The sequence below is a fragment of the Austrofundulus limnaeus genome, unplaced genomic scaffold, assembly GCF_001266775.1.
Source record: "Austrofundulus limnaeus strain Quisiro unplaced genomic scaffold, Austrofundulus_limnaeus-1.0 Scaffold1883, whole genome shotgun sequence".
Lineage (NCBI taxonomy): Eukaryota > Metazoa > Chordata > Actinopteri > Cyprinodontiformes > Rivulidae > Austrofundulus > Austrofundulus limnaeus.
The window spans coordinates 7,256-28,139 of NW_013954285.1; the positions used below are offsets into that span (position 1 = coordinate 7,256).

The 20,884-nt window shown below is 37.8% G+C and overlaps 2 protein-coding genes across 2 annotated transcripts in view; one reads left to right on the forward strand and one right to left on the reverse strand.

Annotated features, from left to right (window-relative positions):
- Positions 1-12,511, forward strand: part of phf11 (PHD finger protein 11) — a gene marked incomplete at its 5' end in the record, with an annotated part of 19,499 nt that extends 6,988 nt beyond the window's left edge. Inside the window, 10 exons of the mRNA XM_014033883.1 lie at positions 1,566-1,619; positions 7,730-7,809; positions 7,929-7,999; positions 8,121-8,143; positions 8,274-8,308; positions 8,393-8,439; positions 8,609-8,690; positions 11,126-11,542; positions 11,624-11,695; positions 12,122-12,511. Of these exons, the coding sequence (XP_013889337.1) occupies positions 1,566-1,619; positions 7,730-7,809; positions 7,929-7,999; positions 8,121-8,143; positions 8,274-8,308; positions 8,393-8,439; positions 8,609-8,690; positions 11,126-11,542; positions 11,624-11,695; positions 12,122-12,198 (958 nt within the window). The remainder of the gene's footprint in view (positions 1-1,565; positions 1,620-7,729; positions 7,810-7,928; positions 8,000-8,120; positions 8,144-8,273; positions 8,309-8,392; positions 8,440-8,608; positions 8,691-11,125; positions 11,543-11,623; positions 11,696-12,121) is intronic.
- Positions 12,512-13,994: 1,483 nt separating this feature from the next.
- LOC106536580 (RCC1 and BTB domain-containing protein 1) lies at positions 13,995-18,230 on the reverse strand (the record flags this gene model as incomplete). The annotated part of the gene is given in 4 exon segments (XM_014033884.1): positions 13,995-15,946; positions 17,667-17,797; positions 17,873-18,024; positions 18,104-18,230. Coding segments are annotated over 4 exon segments (551 nt in total), but the record flags the coding sequence as incomplete, so codon positions are not given.
- Positions 18,231-20,884: the final 2,654 nt, after the last annotated feature.

A 20,884-nucleotide genomic window follows, 5' to 3' on the forward strand; every position in this document is an offset into this window, starting at 1 on the left:
AAACATGTCCTGGTAAAAAGTGACCAAAATTCATTTTGAAATGTCAAATTGGAAAATTATAGTGCATTAGCAGAAATGCAAATTTAGCAGTCTTGGAAAATATAATGATAATGCAGTTTGGATTATTTATTTCTAATTTTATTTATGAGTAAACAAATGCAGGTTTGACTTTGAAATGAAAAAGCATTTCTGCTAATGCACTATAATTTTCCAATTTGACTTTTCAAAATGAATTTTGGTCATTTTTTACCAGGACATGTTTTGAAAATTAATTGTCAGTGTTTTATTTTATTTAACATTTTAATTCATTTACACTTTGAGCAGTCTTGAAGAAGAAAATGAACATACAGTTTGGATTATTTATTTATAATTTTACTTATGAGTTAAAAAATTCAGGTATATGTTGAAAATGAAACACCATTTCTATTAATCCATTTTAATTACGATATTGGAACAAAATCGCTTCCATACCTTAAGGAATCTTGCTGATGCGGTTCTTAGTCCTTTTTTTTACATAGAAAAGTCATATTCAGAGAAACTGAGGGAAGAAGTTGTGAAAAGCCCTCCCACTGCAGCAAACATCACATTTCGCCAACCCTGGAGTTTCATGCCGCAGACAGGCCTACTATAGATCAAGACATGTTAAAGTTGTGTAATTATAACCTCTAAATCGTCAATAACAGTGCACTGTTCTGTAAAGCCTTATAATTCAGTGTTTTACAAAAATATTTCCAATTCAGTGCAAGTGGGATTGTTGTTTCACTATATAGATTTATTTCAATACAAGTGTACATCTCCAGCATCATTATATACAACACATCCAAGGAAACGGTTCCATCACAACTTAGATTTGACAAATATTAGAACAAGTTAAATCTCTACACTATTCTTTACAGCAGACTGTCATTTTCTGTAATATCAAATATCAAGCAAATTAGTGTTTGCAGATATCTAATCTTTATGAATAAAGAATTAAAAAACAGTCCACTGTGCTCCAAGTTTTTTTATAACATTCTAATGACACCATTATTGAGGTAAATTTGTGTTTTTATCAAACAAAAAGCATCTTCAATCAAAAAAAATAATAATTTCAATCAAAAATATAAAAAAACAAAACATTTTTTGCAAAACAGAAACTTTTCGTTGAATCTCAAACTTTTGGTTGATGCTTTAAGTTTTTGGTTGACAGTCTAAGATTGTGATTGACTACGTTTTTGTTTGAACTCAAAAAAGATTCGAACTCAGAAATTGCAAACAAGGGGAGTGGCGCAGAGAGTAGAGAAGCTGAGCTTGTGATCGGAAGGTAGCTGGTTTGACTCCAGGTTGGTCTCCATGTTACACGTGTGTTCACATGTGTGATGGGTTAAATGCAGAGACTCAAAAGAGACCTATTATGCAAATTTCACTTTTTAAAGGTTTTTTTCTTAACTTTGGGTATGTACTTCTTAAGAAAACAGTCCTAGGACCAAAAAAATGCACCCAGGGGCATATTTACTGTAAGTAAATGTATTTTTAATGTATGTAATGACAAGTTTTATACTTCCTACATTTTGTGATGTCACAAGCCATACGACAACCCACCAGAATCTGCGTACAGCCCCTCACCAAGCAACCCCCAGGTGAGGCTCCACCTCGTCAGTATAAAAAGCCGTCTTGGTTGTTGTTGTGTAGTGTGTAGCTCATTTCACAACAAGCCTCCAATAGGGCAATGGGTAGTGTGTTGGATCAGAGAATGGGAGACCAGGGTTTGAGACCAACACAGACACAAACAATTTATTTATTTTTGTTCATTATGAACACGTTTTCTCATATACCTCTATTGTTTAGCTTATTAAAGCCTTGTTAAAGCCTATTTGTTCGAGTTTCTGAGGTATTTTGACCGCTGCTGCTCCCATTACCATTACCTGCCCTGATAACAGCATGCAGAGTGAGCGCAGAACTCCGACACAGGAGGAGTTGGAGAAAAAAAAAGCTGCGACCACGACTCTTCCTCTGGGTCTGACTCAGGGTCTCATATATACGGTTGTATAACGGAGCTTCTGCTATCACTAGCCATGCTAACGTAAATGCTGGCTTTGAAGGGCGGAGTTAATGTCAACAGTTTTTTGGAGGGCGTTACCAACAGAGCTCATTAACATAAACAGCTCTTCTGAACGGAAGTCAGAGCAGGCAGAACTAGAAAATGGGAAATTTTATTACCTGAGAATTATTTTGTGCATTAAATTGAATGAACATGGTCTGGATAGCCCATAGACATACCATAAAAATTTCTAGGGCCCATAATTGGTCTCCTTTAATTTTCCCACCAGGGGATCTATACAGTATATGATAAACATCTGGGGCGGGATCTAAGGGGCGACTATGTAAGAGCGTACTGGGGTGGAAGGTGGGGAGTCCCTCCTTCATGCAAAAGAGGGACAACAGAAAATCAAGAGCGTACTGGGGTCACGTCATGTGAACTCTCTACTGAGGTGCAGAGACTCGTTTCTTAACATCAGCTATTAGGGTTGGGCATAATCGTATCGTGTGTGATTAATCTTTGGCACTTGATAATTAATACGATTAATGCCAACAGGTAGAATCCGCTCGCTGCTCCTCTCAACTTCAAATATGACGAACATTAAAAAAAAAAGTTCTGTGACTTATTCATCTATCAACACAATTTAAAATTTGATGTATATCCTGAAGTCTGTAATTTTGACACAATTTTGAACAGATTTTTATGAAGAGCAAATCTTTCCCACTAAATTGGTCATGTGACTATGAAATAAGGGTGTCCAGGGGATTAATCGTCAAATTAATCGGCTAAATACCACAGTTAATTGTGATTTATTTTTTTGCCAATCTTGCCCAACCCTATCAGCTATGAAATAAACTAAGATGTATGTTCTACCAAACATTTAAGTTTCTCTGTTTTTACAGTGATTATGGTAATAAACTCCTGCGCAAAGTTAATATTTTCAGACTCGGAATGGATGGAAGAGCCGGTTGCGCAACACAGCAGCATGCACGCACACACACACACAAACACACACCAACACCAACACCAACACCAACACACAATCACTCGTTCTTTGTGTGATAAACATATTTTATTCCTATTTTTTTACTTAGGATTTTTTTCACACTCACATTATATTAAATTCATTATTTTTATGACATTAGAAATCATTTCTGATCGTGCAGGGATCACTCAAACGTGTCCTTCACACATGCAGGAAGTAATTTGCATCTGTTTAACATATGTTAATGAAGGTGTGTCAGGGGAGGTGTCTTACCTGCGCTCAGTTCCACGTTAATTGTGATGTACAAAAGCAATGTGCGTGGATTCGGGTGTACGTACAGTTTGATACATCTGGATTTGTTTGTGTGTACGCCATTTTCTGGATTTGACCGTACGTCAGGTTTCAGTAAGAAATCCACGCAAGTCTTTGTACATGAGGCCCCTGGAGAAAACCCACATGAGAACAAGAAGAACATGCAAATTCCAGACAGAAAGACCCCAGGGCCAAACCAGGGATTGAACCCAGGACCTTCTGGCTGTGAGACATCAGTGCTAACCAGGGATGGAAATTAGCACCCGCCACTGCCCAAATGTGGGTAAAATTATGAAGTGGCATGTGGATCTGAACAACGCACCCGCCACCGTGGCGGGTGTGTAATGAACTAAAAAGCGTTCAAATCGCGCTACTGACCTTTGTCAAAACCTCAGTTTCGTTTTTATTTTGCAGCCTGTATAGGACGTTAAAAACATTAAATAACATCAAACAACCACCTTCCAACCAGCTCTGCAGCTAGAAATCAGTTATTCCCTCCTCCTTTCCTTATATAGATAAAAGTTCGATTATCAGAAGGAGAAAACATGAACACCAACTTTAATGTGGCGTTACATATCTGGAGTTAATGGGGCAGCAGGTAACAAAACCTTTTCTCAAGAGGACCCAAAGGAAGAACCAAAACTTGCAGGTTTTTTTAACAATAAATGGAAAGGGAAAAAAACGGACAATAGTTAATTTAACAAGGCAGTCAGTTTTGTTTCATCTTTCAGCAAACAGCAAAGCTGAATAGGCTGGCATCAAGAGCAAAAACCTGAAATCAGCTGATTAAAAACGCTGTTTCTAACTGCCAATGCGTGAATATTACATAAATGTTAATTAAAAAAAACTTCATATTAGTTGTTAAATATTTTAACTCGATAACCATGATCACTTTGACCAATAGAAAAACTGAACTGGAAAAACTGTTTAACCTCTAGGAAACATCTGAAGATCAGCTGACAGCTCAAATAAATAAATAAATAATCTGCTCCTTCTTTTCCCTTAACTTTTCTCTGCAGGCTATTTTTTTGATGCAGAAGAAAACAAAAACCCAGACAAACTAAGTAACAAAATGAACCTTGTGACAAACTTTTTCAAAAGTAAAAATATAAATGATCCCACACTGAGACAATGGATCATCTAGAGGGATTTCCATCTGTTATTGAAATCTCACTTAGAAATAAAAGACACATATTCATACTAGTAGCCTATAGAACAAAAACTACAAGTGATAAAAGGCAAAGGCTGATTTTATTAAATGGAGATAAATTTACCTTAGGTGATTTAGTTATAAGGTAATTTTTTTTCACCTTAAAAATTTTCTCCTACACTATTAAGGTAAAAGTTTTTTTTTCCAGCCAAGTAGCCTAAAAATAATTGGTTTTCCACCTAGTATATACCAGCAAATAGCTAGTTAGTAAGAGAAGTAAAGACGTCAAAAAGTCCATTTTAATTTTGGGCAAACAGACAGAATACTTTAAGAGACTAATAGATTTTGAGTGCCATTATCTGATTGTAGGCACAAACTATTTAATTAGGCCACCAGGACCATGAAATGTCTAAATACATGCTACAGAAACAAAAAATAGTGGCCGGTACAAAGATTTTTCTACCAGCCACTGTGTGGCTGGTGGGGAAAATTTTTAATTTCCACCCCTGGTGCTAACCACTGATCCATCATGTTTCCAGATGCTCAGAAATAATATTCTCTAAATTCACCTGCACTTGTATCAAAATAAAACAACAATATGTAAATCTTTAGCACATTTGATATGGAAAAGACGTTTTGCTTTAACCATTTAATACATATTTAATGTCAAAATATACAGGTTTAATTCATATTACTTTCATCTTATTCTTTAGTCGTGGGCTTTGTGTGTATTATCTTATGTTTAATTTAAAAAATGTAACAATGTAAAAATGTTTTTAGGCCTGGAAAGTGGTTATATTGATACCAACGCTTGTTTGTTCACACTCTGTTACAACAGCTCACCTGTTGCTCACCCTGATCACTATTGGCTCTGCTTCTGACACTAAATCACGTTTTTACACAATGCTCAGCACAAGTCTCCCTTCTGATCCTAAGCTCAGTTACATAAATATATTAAATGTCTCAGGGTACTTTTCATATAAAGCAGGTCTACATCATACTCTTTATAAAATTCATTCTAATAATATTCAGTCAACGAGTGATACTACCTGCTCACTCTGGACTTGTGGGCTCTGGAGCAGGATGTTTCTGTATCTTGGACTCTGAGAAGCTACAAGAAAGTTTCTCAGTTATGCTACCAGTATTTCCATCTTTCAAACTAGCATGTGCTAACGTGTTACGTCAGAGTGCAAAACGACACAAAGAAAAAAGAAAAGACTAGAGCTGCCAGCTAGAGGCGGAGGCAGCCCTGTGGCTATGGCAGGCCATTAAAACATATTATTGGCCGGCAATACAGGGAGAGCAGTAGCAGTGATCTGGTCAATAACTAACATGTTACTGGCCCACTGGGAAACCTCCCCATCCTCCCAGTTAGCCACGCCAGGCCTGCATTTAGCTGAGATAGATGTTTATTTTCAGTTGATGGAGGAGGAAATTCTGGTATTTCTGTTGTGTTTGTGGTCGCCGTCATTTCTGACAGATGTGAGAACGTGTTCCCATGATGCTCAGTTGAGGTATATTCCCTCACAGTCAGCATGGCCACATAGCTTCACCTGTGTCTTCACGCTGTCTCCTCCGTCCACAGTAAATTGTCCAATCTCTTTATAAGATTTGGATTTATAAGTTTTGCTGGAAAAACTGTAAAAGTAGCTGCATTTTTTGACTGTCAGAGCTCCTCAGTGGAGCAGAGATGAGATCAGTCACTCTGCAGCCATTTTTCATAAACCCAACTGAGATGATCTGACCAAAGTCAGGATTAGTTCTCACAGCCCTATGCATACCTTTTTCTTGGTCCATGTTTTCTCCATATATGTGTTGTTCAGTTGAAAGATTCTAGACTCTTTTCCACTTTGTCCACAGAGACTGACCACAATGGGTATAAGTGGAGATACTATAGCACAGTCATGCTTCTGTCTTTAATTAAACTTGAAATAAGTAATGGAAGGACAGAGGTCCAGCAGAGTACAGATCTGGTCAGGGTGTGAAACTGTCCTGTTGTTTAGGTTTGAACCTTGTTAACCCAGAAACCCAAACATGATTCCAGCCAACAGCCAGCTGAAAATGAAGAACCTAAACCCAGACCCAAACCAGTTGTCATTCCATATGTGGCTGGAGTTTCAGAGAAACTGAGACGTTTATTCTCTAAACATGATGTCCCAATGGCTTTCAAACCCCAAAACACGTTACGACAAAGATTAGTTCACCCCAAAGATCAAGTTCCCCAGCAAAAACAGAGTAATATAGTATATGCTGTTAAGTGTCAAGAGGACTGTGATCAATTATACAATGGGGAAACAAAACAGCCACTGTTCAAAAGAATGAACTAGCACAGACGAGCTACTTCGTCGGGTCAGGGCTCTGCAGGGCCTGAGTGACCGCTGGCCTGTAGATGACTCATCTACAGGCCAGCGGTCACTCAGGGATGAAGATGATCTCATCCTTGATAGAGAGGGATGTTGGTTTGAGAGAGGAGTAAAAGAAGCCATCTTTGTGAAGAAAAACCGTCCACCTTTAAACAGAGGTGGAGGCCTTCATGTCCAATTGTCCTCCTCCTACAACGCTGTTATTGCAAGTATGACTCAGCCCCCTGTGAGCAAAAGGTGTGAATCAGGGTTCCAACGATACCCAACACAAATAGGGAAAAAAAGACAAAAACAAGGGGATGTTGAGCCCCGCCTGCATTCACTACATACACATGACACGACACCAAAGAACCACAGCATCCAAACCAATCAGGTGATGGGGCACATAACCCTCAACGAACAATAGAGCTAATTAAGCCTATTGTTAAGCGATGGCCCTCTTTTGCATGTGACTAACCTGTTTGTCCACCATGTGGAGGCAGTGCTTATAAGGCTGAGTTCACCTGAAACTCAGACTGAAGAAGTCTCTTGGAGGAGACGAAACGTTTCACTAAAGAACCCATCTAGAGGACCTACTTATTTTTTCTTTTTGAACCTTGTTAAAGTTTTCTGACAATTTGCACTGCTTCTGATATGTGTGTGTACATGTGTAAAGTGACATCAGAAGTTCTCCAGGAATTTCAGCTGTTGAAAATGATCACATTTCTTAGCATTAATATTTGACATGCTGTAGTGTCGTGTAACATTATCTGTTAAAGGTTTTCATCAGTTTTACAACTGTTTAAAGTTCAATTAACATGTTTTTATCTTATTGTTTTAATGCAGTCCATCTTTTTTCCTAAATTTTTTTAAGTATATATTATTTGCATTTCTAATGATATTTGATCTTTGTGTCACAGGACAGAAGAGGAGAGTACTCCCACCAAGAAAAATAAAAAATGGCACAAGATAACATCTGATGAAGACACTTCAGACTTAGGTTAACTTTCTGCCAAAGATCAACTTCAATGGTCCTGGCTGTATTTCTGTGATTTAAAAACTAAGACATGTTGGTCTGCTGTTTTATATATATATATGTATATTTTTCCCTTTCTACAGCTGTAGGGGGACTTATACCTCCTTTGGATTCAGATTCAGAGGAAATTGGAGGTGTTCAGACACAGAACAAAGTAGGTCTAATGTTTGATAGTCAAGACATTAAAAGGTCGACAGATTGGAATTTTAAAATAACTATGCCTTTTTCTTATTTTTTTACCCTTCCCATTGTTGTTGATTTCCTACACCCATCAGTCTCCTGAACCTCAGATCAACAGGTACCACATGGTATTTTTGACATTTTACTAGTAAATTGGTAGATTTTAATTTTTACATTGGCATCCAGGATTGGTGTTAAGCATTTTTTATTCAATAATGGAGAATAAATAAATTGTTTTTTCTTCACAGTGAGGTCTTAGACGTACCTTCTGAATTTCAATTGGGTAAGCTGCTAGTTTAGCTGCTCTGTGTAGAACAGCTACAATGTAATGCAGTAATTTGTTTTAATTCTTACTGTCTGCATTCAGTGAACCAAGTGGAGGTTGAGTGCTCGGATGTCAATTCACTTTACTCTGTGAGTTTTTGTTTCATTTTGTCCATAGTTTCACACTTTTTGCTTTTATTCTGTCGATTATTTTGAGATTTAATTTGTATATTTACTTCAAAAGAACTTTAAATGACAAAAACCACCTGTTTAAATGTGTATACAGCTGTATGACAGTAAATGTGTTTATTCTTCTCAGAATTCTGACTCCGACAGTTTGCTTGATCCTGTCCCAGAGAGACATACGGTCGAAATTCAGACGATCAAGAGGGAACTTGAAGGTTTGGTCTTCCTGCTCAGTTTGTCAACCCGTTGTGTAATAATAGTAAAATTATTGATTGTGGCGTTTCCTCCAGGCCTGAAACTTGGTTGCCTGTGTGTATGTTCCTCCAGGATTGGGCAATAAGACTGTATATGCTCAATTTTTGGGCACTGCTGCTGGACAAAACACACATTTTTAAAAAAATTTTTAAGAGAAAAGTATTTAGATGCTCATCAGAAAACTAATAAACACTTACCCCTAATTTACATTACTTGCGTTCCATCTCGGCTCCGGTCCGACCTCCGCTGCAAATACGCACGGATTATAATCAATGAGAGTGTTTACACTGGCTGCGCAGGGCGGCGGAGCGGACGGTAATCCGTCAAAATTAGAACAGATTCTATTTTTTGCCGAACGACAGAGCTGCGCCGGAGTCAATTTTTTAAGATTACGTCGCACCAACAGGAAAAGAAACGAGCACAACATCCGTATTTTCAAAATAAGACACTATTCGGCGGAATAATGTCGAAATTGCGGCTATATTAATAAATACACTCACCGGCCACTTTATTTGGTACACCACGCTAGTAACGGGTTGGACCCCCTTTTGCCTTCAGAACTGCCTCAATTCTTCGTGGCATAGATTCAACAAGGTGCTGGAAGCATTCCTCAGAGATTTTGGTCCATATTGACAATGGCATCACACAGTTGCCGCAGATTTGTCGGCTGCACATCCATGATGCGAATCTCCCGTTCCACCACATCCCAAAGATGCTCTATTGGATTGAGATCTGGTGACTGTGGAGGCCATTTGAGTACAGTGAACTCATTGTCATGTTCAAGAAACCAGTCTGAGATGATTCCAGCTTTATGACATGGCGCATTATCCTGCTGAAAGTAGCCATCAGATGTTGRGTACATTGTGGTCATAAAGGGATGGACATGGTCAGCAACAATACTCAGGTAGGCTGTGGCGTTGCAACGATGCTCAATTGGTACCTAGGGGCCCAAAGAGTGCCAAGAAAAGATTCCCCACACCATGACACCACCACCACCAGCCTGAACCGTTGATACAAGGCAGGATGGATCCATGCTTTCATGTTGTTGACGCCAAATTCTGACCCTACCATCCGAATGTCGCAGCAGAAATYGAGACTCATCAGACCAGGCAACGTTTTTCCAATCTTCTCTTGTCCACTTTCGATGAGCTTGTGCAAATTGTAGCCTCAGTTTCCTGTTCTTAGCTGAAAGGAGTGGCACCCGGTGTGGTCTTCTGCTGCTGAAGCCCATCTGCCTCAAAGTTCGACATGTTGTGTGTTCAGAGATGCTCTTCTGCCTACATTGGTTGTAACCGGTGGTTATTTGAGTCACTATTGCCTTTCTATCAGCTCGAACCAGTCTGCCCATTCTCCTCTGACCTCTGGCATCAACAAGGCATTTCCGCCCACAGGACTGCCGCTCACTCTGTGTGTGCTGCTGCACACACTTTTCATAGCTCCTGAGACACTGCGCCAATTGTGGGAAGTCCCTCCCACAAAGGAATATGTCACTGCACAGTTTCTTTCTGCTGGAGTCCACATTACAGGAGGAAAAAGAAAACCTCTGATATCCTCAGTTATTTTATCCACAAATCTGTCCCGGATAACGTGCCACTGTTTTTTTTTTTTTATCAGACAGATTCCTCCATAAACGTCTGTATGATCGCCACCCATGAGATTTTAGCCGTTTGACTATGTCTTATAAATGTCTGATTCCGGTTACAACAGTCAGATTCTGGAAGTGAGTAGTTGAAGGAACATACAGCATCTGAGGGCTTTCAGCACTAATAAACACACCCACAAACTTCTGACCAATCACACAGTAATGTCTTATATAGGAGGGTGTGAAAGGTTGGCTCAGGTCTTGTGACAAGAAGAGGTGGAAGACTTGAAGCTGCGAACAAAATTATGTAATTTTCATCATTAAACTGCAACAAAAAGCAGATGTTAGCAGTTCGGATGGTGCATACTGGGTTCTTTAGCCTTGTTACTGATGTGAGCATGTTAAAACAAATGAGTGATAACAAAAAACAAAACAAATGAATGATAACAGTAATGTGTTGCCTTCAGTTCTAACCTAAGAATACATTTTGGGGATTGAGGAATTTGGTAGTAAAATAATTCAAAAGGTTGCTGTTATCATTAAGGTGAAGACATTAGTTGTATACATGTATTTATTTTTAAATTTCATTATTTGTTAGCCTTGATAATGTTCCTGACTTTTAACTAATTAAAAATGTTTGTTACAAAAAATGACATAAGTATAGATTTTTGAACCAAATTGTAAAAGTTGCCAATAGGTTTAGTGAAGATGTCTCCATCTAGAGCAAAGTAAAGCAGAAGCAGAGCAGCATGTGGGATTTAAGTTACTGAAACATCATGTTATTAAACTTTGTGGATCGTTCTGTGTTCTCAGATTTGAGCTGTGAGCAGAATCCCATCTGCAGTTGTGAGCAGGACACCGGTGAACCTTCAGCCCCAGACAATAACATCGAACTTGTTTCCTTTCCAAGTCACCCTGAAACTCAAACTCCATCCACCTGCTCATCTTTCACCGTGGCTTTGTGTCAACCTTTCAGTGTGAATTATCTGTCTGTCCCATCCCCTTCACATGCACCTGCCTCAAACACACCACCTTCTCCTCCACGAGCTCTCGACCCAGACCCACCCCAAGCACAATCACCCTCTTCAGCCCCCGCCCCCAGCGTGAACTCGGCCAGTTTCTGGAGAAACTGCAACGCAGCCAGCTGTACACAGACCATCTTCTCTGAATTGATTGAAGACATGAACGAGATCTCCACGAGAATCCGGTCTGATAAGGCCAGCCAGGATGGTGAGAAGAACTGAGGATAGAGCTGTGTGGGCTTATTTATGTGGTCACAAGTGCAACATAAAACGGGCCTTCTCTCCACAGATTATGACCGCGCACTCTCTGTGATGATGGCATCTGGAAGACTTGCAGAGTTTGTGTCCAGGCAGCAGGAAGGTGAAGTAAACCTTATCTAAAGAGATTACAGTTGTTTCTTTTACGTTTCCAAACTATTAAAATTAATTCAATTATCATTAACTTGACAGCATGTTAGGGGAAAAAAAATAGACGGGTATAGATGGATGGAAGAACCTTTGACCGTTTTACTGTTTGATGTGGCCTTTTTAACATTAATGACCTCTTGTTCAAAGGAATTTTGCCAACAGATGAGACAGACAGGATATCACTGGGCTGTAACACCATATTGACATCTTTTGGCTTAATTGTAATTTAATCAAATTCAGTCACACTTTTTGTGTGATAGCAAACAGTAGGAATCCTCAGAAATACTCTGTGTGCTCATGTTGAACTTAACTACATTAGAATGGTTTGTTTTTCCCTGCATATTTTTATTGTAGTGAGTTTCAAATAACTGTGTTGCAGAGCTGCAAAGGAAACAGGTGGAGCTGCAAAGGAAAGCAGCAGCTATGAAGGACATTGTCTCTGCACTGAGGAAATAAGTCCATCAGCAATTGGACTCAAAGCATCCGTTGTTTTTCTTTTATCTGTGAATCTGTATAATATTTGACTGTTCAGTATTGAGTGAAGGTGGCATGAATTATCTAGGTTATAAGCTGTTACCAGAAAATAGAACAATCAGAAATGGGACTGAGCAAAACACACTGTTTAGAAATTGTTTATATAAATATGTTCCTAAATAAGCCTCTAGATCAGGGGTTCTCAAACATTTTGGGTCTGGAGACCCTTTACAAGGGCAAAAAATTTCCAGGGACCCCCTCATACTGTAAATTCAATCATTTTAACCCCTAAATTCCATGGAAATTGTGTTTTTGTTTAATTTAGTGAGTTTGTTTTACTAATGCAGGGCTATTCAACTAAATTGCTCCAGGGCCACAGTTAATGCAGATCAACAGCTCAGGGGCCAAACGTCCAGCAACAAAAGTTATTATGTAAATAAACCAAGTATTACTAAGATATGTTACCTTTGAAATAGTTTATTTAGCTGTATTTAATCATGATTACAACATACAGAACCCTATAAAAGTAATGAACAATATCAAAAACAAAAAGGACACATTATGCCTCCTATTTAACACATTTTACATCTCTGACTTGCCAAATTTTTAAACTAATTTTATTTTCAACTGCTTGTAATTTTAACTGTCTTGGGTGTTCATAGAAATGTTTTTTTTTACCAGCTTCTAGCCAAGATTCTAACTTTTCTGTAGATACCAAACATGTCTGTTTAACTACAACCCCTGGCAAAAATGATGGAATCACCGGCCTCGGAGGATGTTCAGTTGTTAAATTCTGTACAAAAACAAAAAGCAGATTGCAGACATGACACAAAACTAAAGTCATTTCAAATGGTAACTTTCTGGCTTTAAGAAACACTACCACATTTTTTTTTCTTGATTTCTTTTAGTCAGCTTGCGGACCCCTGGGGGTCCTGGGACCCAGTTTGAGAACCTCTGCTCTAGATCACTGTGCCTTTACAGTAAATTTTTATTACGATTAGTTGTTTTACATTATTAGCCAAAATGAAGGTTTTAGAGCTACTGTTCAGATGTTATTTTTTGTTTTGTATTTGTCTTATTCAGCATTTTGGAAAATATTAAATATTGGTTAATAAAACATGGCTTTCTGTGCTTTGTTTAAGTGATACTTTATAGTTTCTTTTTGCAGAAAGGATGAGCAAATATTTTACCTTTTGTAGATAGCTTAATTCTGATCATTCCTTCAAATAGATAACAGTTTGAACATGTCAAAATCAGTGGATTGCCATTTTAAAACAGTTTTAATCATTTGTTAGCTATTCACATGAAGAATTTCATTACCTTTACAGAGTTATTCATATAGAGCAGCAATAACCTGTCAGTCGGGATGTATATATTTCTGCTAAAATAATGCTGTAAAATTGACGTCGGTGTAAATAAAAACATGTTCAAAACTAAAAATAGTTTCCGCATGAAACTTGAGTTGCCCCTGGAAGTCATTGAAAGCCTTTTGACAACTGAGACCAACTTCTGCATAATTTACAGAAAACAAACTGACATTATTACATGCATGATGAAACAAAATGCTTAAAACTTATTGACAGAAAACGTACAATACGTTGCCTTCAGGCCCAGGCTGATCTCAGTGGGACTTTCCTGGTTAAACAACGGTAAAATAAAAGTTTTTTTACATGACTACTTTCAGATAAGGATCTTGAATTTAATACCTATCAAACAGATTACATATCTGACATCACAACAACACCAAAAAATAAATAAAATGAATAACCAATGCAAAATACTCATTTATATAAAACAAATCACTTTTTATTTGTTTCATTTCAGAAGTCACAAAATTTAACTTGGCACTTCATAACATTCACTGTTAGGCAATTGTTGATTTTCAGTTTTTGGCATAAAAATACAATCTTAAGAATACTCAAAGCTGCAGTGCAGTAACCACCAAGAACTAAAAATCATAACACAGAAATGTAAATGACCAGTCATAAAGAAAAGAGTCCTTGAGCATACAGTAAAATTAAAGGTCTTTCATTTACCTGGTTGTCTGATTGTGCAAGCAAGAGCTATCAAAAACAACAAAATGCCCATATTTACATTGTTTTAATAAAAATAAACATCTGTTTTAAAGAAACATTTAAGCTCAATCTATAAAATCCACACATTTAAGACTAAACCTGTCTTCTGATTCCCGTTTGTAAAGTCCCGTCTTTGGCTTGTCTTACCACTGAGACAGAAAATAAGTATCAGAAACAACTTTTAACCAACAATGACACACTCAAAATTGACCTAAATAAACGTTATTCATCACTGGATGCTGCGATTTTTTCTAACATCTACAAGTGCTAAAAGACTCATTTTTCAACCTGAAAACTTTAAAACAGAGCAGCAAAAGTGCAAAAACCATTTTTGTTCACTTAAAAAGTTTTAAGAGAGAGTAACACCTTATGACAGTCAAAATTCTTTAAAAATTTACCAACAGCACACCTTGCTTCACATTTGAGCTCCTATTTTATGCTGAATGCTTAGCCAAGGCACTGAAACAGCTGCTTGCTGCTCTATAACACTTGTGCTGTCAGCAGAGAAATGCACACATTATGAATGTATTTGTAAAGGCCCTGTCAATGTTTTGGACAACTTATGCCGATATCTGCAAATTTAGTCAAACACGCTGGCGCACACTGAGGAAAAAAAGCTTCAATTAGCACCTCTTTGATCATACCATTTTGCTAATGACTTGAACAGATAAAAACCTATGAGTAAACTGATCCTAACTACATGTAACTAATGTTTCACATAAAACTTCTGCTGAACTTCATGTATTCTTTCTGTGGAAAGGTCAGATTTTAAATAGTTGTAGTTTATCATAAATATCGGGAATTTTAAATCCAACACAAGATTACAAGATACTTAACAAGATTCTGGTGAAGTGTGCTAAACTTGTTTAAATTTAGAACCAGACTGACATTACTTTGATCAACGTATTTATTGATAAAATATGAAACTAAATAGCATTTTTGGCAATGTTGACTTTGTTTGGATAGTTTACCTGTATTATTATAATTCATAATAATTGTTTTGAATACCGTACGTTAAACTGACTTTGCACATAAGTCTTGCATAACTGAAGGTACTCAGTGGTTTAAAAAAAGGTTGTGCGTTCGCTTCAGAACAGTCCTGCTGGTGTCGGTCATGTCCACTTATGAGTAGCATAATTTACCTGTAACACGTGAACTGACGCATAAATTTCCTGTAGCGTAGCTGTAACTTGTGCCTCACTTATCAGCAGCATGTGGATTTAAGCTGAATTTTTTGAGCATGTACAAAATTGTTTTTCCATAACGTTGATAACATACATGCAAATTACACCAGTGTGTTAAACAAAACAAAAAAGCCAGCATAAGTTGTCTAAAACATAGTGTGACAGGACCTTAAAAATTAAGATTAAAATCCAAACCTGTCAGCGATGTCAAGATTTCCATTATGAATGCATCGGTCAGTGAAGGTTTCTGCTCTCGACTGGAGGTGATGATGGATTTATGGTCCTGTGAAATCCTCTGCATCTGTTCCCATCATTTTCGTTGAGCAAGCTTTAGTTTTTGAAGGCTCCGCAGCGACTGGCTCGACATATGAAATCTTTGAGCAGATTGCCATCGGTCTGCCAGAAAGCAGCAGTCTGGGTCACCTCAGTCAGGTGGTTTACACAGAACTTGAAGCAGAACTCTTCCAGGTCCTGGATGACAAAGAGAGGAAAACAACAGGAAATGACTCAGGGTCATTAAAAAGGTGGTTAAAAATACTCTTTTTGGTTCAAATTCTGATGATCATGAAAAGGTTTATATCCAACCAACTGCAGTCAACTATCATCCCATCATCAGAATATATATTATTCTATATTATCAGAATAGAGTTACCAAGCCCCACTGACACCCAGGAACATGAATACAAGGAAAGCTAACCAGAGAATGAAGATCCTTCTCAAAGTAGTTATATGTAACGCAACATTGTTTCTGTCAAAGATGGTTTTTATGAGTACTAATTAAAGTAAAATAAAAGTAGAGTAGAGTAACGTTAAGGTCTTAGAAGGCTGGGACAAAATAGAGAACAAAAAAAACATGTAGGACTCGTTAAACATAGATTTAATCAAAGTATTTCTGGTGTTTATTCAGTGTTCAAATGTTTGTTGCTTCTGTTTTGTGCTACAATTTTAAAAATATAAACCTTTTGAATGTAACAAAGTAATATAAAGACAAAAATACTCACTAGAACATTAAAAGCTCAATTTACTAGTTTTGCTTATACAAAGTTTAGCTCTGCATGCTACGCTCTTTCCATTCATAGATTTGAAGCTTGCAAAGCAAGAAATTGCTACATTTGATTTCTAATAGTCAAAATATTGCACATCAATGACTAAATATTTATTTCACACATTTAACAGTAGAAAACTTGATTCTGTCAAGAGGAAAATTTCACATTTTAATACAAGTCAAACTAAAAGCCTGATGATTTTTTAAGTTATTTTCGGTCAGTTATTAATTATATATCTTTAGTCATTTTCTCTGTACGTCTGAGAAAACCTCTTACTGATGCTGCAGCTGGTAAGGCACTAACTATTAACCATTTTTCACAGAATATCACAAATGATCTGACTAAGACATTGATTGCATCTTTAAGTAAAAACAAGTTAAAATCATGAAGGAATCTTTAGAAAATGGTAATCACTGCCACGTCTCCAGATGTCATGGTTTCTAGTTAGTCAAACCTGCATGTCAGTCTGACCTGCAGTAATAAGAGGGCTGAAAAGTTCATGTTAAAACTTTTCCCAAATTCTGTTTGAAGTCAAACAAATAACACCTCACAAAAACATTTAAAATTTTAATTTTATAAATTTAAATCTTTACTTTGTAGTTAAGAGATGAAAAACATTCTCAAAGATGTTCAAGATGAAGCTTTTCTTAAAGAAAATCCATTATTCAATATTTATGGGAAATTAAACAGATAATTGTATTTCTTATTATTGCTCTCTAAAAATCTTAAGTTCTAACCAGTGTATTTATGTGAACGCAGATATTTAAATTAAATTCAGCAGCATACCAATATTTATTTTTATTGTGTTAATCGCTGTTGAATCGTAGCTTAAAATAAATTAAAATAAATGACCAAATTCTGGTCATATTTATATTAAGTTGGACCAATAAAAGCTGACAGGTTGTTGTGCCCGTGTGATTTAAGATGGCACCTTAACTGAACATTTGAGATTTCAAAGATTAGATTTAAAACAAAACACCCACACTTTTGCACGGTGAACACACACACACACACACACACACACACACACACACACACACACACACACAATACTGAAATATGCTTTGTTTTCAGTTTTGACTCGGACACATCAAGATGGGAATTTCAAACTTGTGTGAAATGTGCGCAGCCTACTATCGACCGACCTGGGCATCATAGCGTACCGCTGCAGACAGCAGGGAGAAGGCATTCTCCACTGTGATCCCTCTCTTGATGATGTGTTGACACAGTCGCTTCAGCCGGTTCTCACAGTACGACGTGGCCAGATCCAGCAGCCCTGAGGCCCCACAGGCAGGATGAGCAACTCGAAGTTAAACAAGTAAGAAGTCACGCTGCCGAGTGCGTGTCTTACCAATAGCATCTTCAGGCGACAGCTCCACAGCATCTGTGTAAAGGAACTCCAGGAAGGAGCGATAGACTGGATAGGAGAACTGGTCGATTTCAATCACTTCCTTCATGTCTTCGTTCCAGTGAGACTGGAACATTGATCTGAAGTGTTCACACCTGTACAACAAAGAGGTAATATTCACACCTGCTTTCTACTGAACAGGATCAGTTAAACATCTGGAGATGAAATCCTGACCTGATCTTGAGAACTGCTTTGTGGACATAGATGTATTTGCCTTCAACACAGAACTTGAGGTCAGCTGTCTCTGGGTTGTCAAACTCTCTCTTCAGAGACTGAGCCACAGTCAAGAAGTCATCGTGCTCTGGAGGGAGAAACCACATACACACCAAATTTTGACAACACACATAAAGACTAGAAGAAATTTAGCATTTTTCCTGACAGTTCTCCAAAACACAGGTTTGTTGTTTTTCTGACTTTACAATACATCCCATAATAGTATTGTCCTTCAGTGTTCATTACATAAAACCATAAATTTTAGCAGTACTAATTAAATTTCAAACTGGGTATTTAGTTGAAAAACTGCCCATAAATGCTAATTTAAGTGTAAAATTGCCAGCTTTTAAATGGCAGGTCTGCATTTTGTTTGCATGTTAGTCGGCAGGTCACACTGAGGAAATATTCTTTCCAGGGGTGAAAGTAGTTTTAAATTCTTCAGGCAGTGGTGTACCTAGGATTTTTCTGTGTAAACGGCCATCAAGGGTCCACAATATTAATAGAGAGGCCAAGTATTTGTTCAACATCCTTGCAAACAAATCCCCGGTTTTGGTAAGGTGTATACATTCAACCAGTCACACATGTTTAAACACTTGCAATGTAATTACAAGTGTTTAAACAGTTGCACAGTAAATTCTCCTAACCAATTTTACTGTACATGGATAAAATGATCTCAAAACACAGCATGTGAGAAAATCCAGTCGTTTTTCATCTGAAAGACTTTTTCAGCAGGATTGTTCAAATTTTCTTAAAAGACAAGACAATTTCTGTAATTTATAAAATGTGTTTTAGACTGCTTATTGCTAGCTGATCTATTATGACACTGTCATGGACTAATAAAAGTGTCCACGACAACACAAAGAGCAGCCGTGATGGTTCTGAACGAGGGCTCTATAGCAGACCTCTTCCAGTACTGGCACAAAATTTTTTAGTGGTATGCAGCACCATACCAGACCGGAGCGGCTTACTTTCACCCCTGAGCTCCACACAACTCTAGACATTTTGAATTGACAAAGCAAACCCTAATGGGAAGCAAAATGTCTACAGCCTCAGAATAGAAGTCCAGTTGTCCATCCATCCATCCATTTTCTTCCGCCTATCCGGGGTCGGGTCACGGGGGCAGCAGCTTCAGAAGGGAGGCCCAGACCTCCCTCTCCCCAGCCACTTCTTCCAGCTCCTCCGGGGGAACTCCAAGGCGTTCCCAGGCCAGCCGAGAGACATAGTCCCTCCAGCGTGTCCTGGGTCTTCCTCGGGGCCTCCTCCCGGTGGGACGTGCCCGGAACACCTCACCAGGGAGGCGTCCAGAAGGCATCCTTACCAGATGCCCGAGCCACCTCAACTGGCTCCTCTCGACATGGAGGAGCAGCGGCTCTACTCTGAGTCCCTCCCGGATGACCAGGAAGTCCAGTTGTTTTGTTTTTTATTTTTATTTTTTCTTCTTTCACTTCCTTTGGATGCCATCTGGCCTCCAGTTTTAATGTAAAGAACCTTGGGGTTATTATTATTATTTTTAATCAGGATATGTCTTTTAACCCCCATTTTAAAAATGCCAGGACTGCCTTCTTCCAGCTGCTTTCACTTAATTAGAAACATGTCCAAAATGATGCAGAAAAACTGATCCATGTATTTATCACATCTAGGCTAGACTATTGTAATTCTTAAGTATTGATTTAATAGTGAACAAGCATACTTACAGTAACTAAACACAAACTTTAATTTGTCATGTATCACCCATCTAAATTCAATTCATTCTACTAATCACATCAAACCATAAATTGACAAAACAAACAAGACAAAAAACAAGAACAATTTGGAACTGGCTGAGTAACAAGGAGCCCAACACGTTTAGCCAAACTTTTCCCCTTAATTTGCTCATCTAGAAATCTAAAGGAAAAACAGCATCACCTGATTGACCAGCCAGGAGCTGCTCAGATCTGAATTAATTTTTCACTTCATTTATTTAGCTTGACAAGCTAGACCAGATCAGTATGCAACCAGTTTGAACCAGCAACATGTCAGAATAATAAAACAAATAGAGTAGCACTGAGCTCCATCAAAACTGTACAGTGAGTCTTTATCAAGGTTTTGGATTTTTCATTACAGTTTAGTTTAATTTTGTTGTGACTTTTTTCTTTTAATTCAGTTAATTAGTTTTTACAGTGGATTAGCTAGTTTTTATTAGTTATTATTGCATTTTTAATGCTTAGTTTTAGTTTAGTTTTTATTAGTTGTAGTATTAGTTTTTTTTTTATTGTTTATTTGCCCATGCATCCTCCAGCTTGTGATGGTCCTGTGAGTTAACTAACCAACAGCTATTTGGTTGCTAGTTAAAGCATCCATTATAGTGACACCTTCCTAAAATAGTTGTGTAACTCAATTTTGCCAACTAAGGACTTGGGTGATTATTTTAGGGCAATGATAATAGTTGTTTCCAACCCGGTGCTACCTGCTGCTTGTTTTTCATGGGAGCTACTGAGAGAAGCTACCATGTCAGTATAGTCATAGTTAGCCATGTTGTGTGAGCTTGATTCATGCAGTTTTTCCCTTGAGAAGCTTTCAATCTATTTTATCACCTGTTTCCACTTCAAGACACTTGCTTTTATTTTTCTCACAGTCATATTCAAAGAAATCTCAAAGTGGACATTGCCGCTTTCTCCCAACATTTGTTGTTGTCATTTAGCAGGCGATGCTGAGCAGCAGACTGTAAACAAGTGTTATTGTGGCCCACAGCTAATGTGAAGC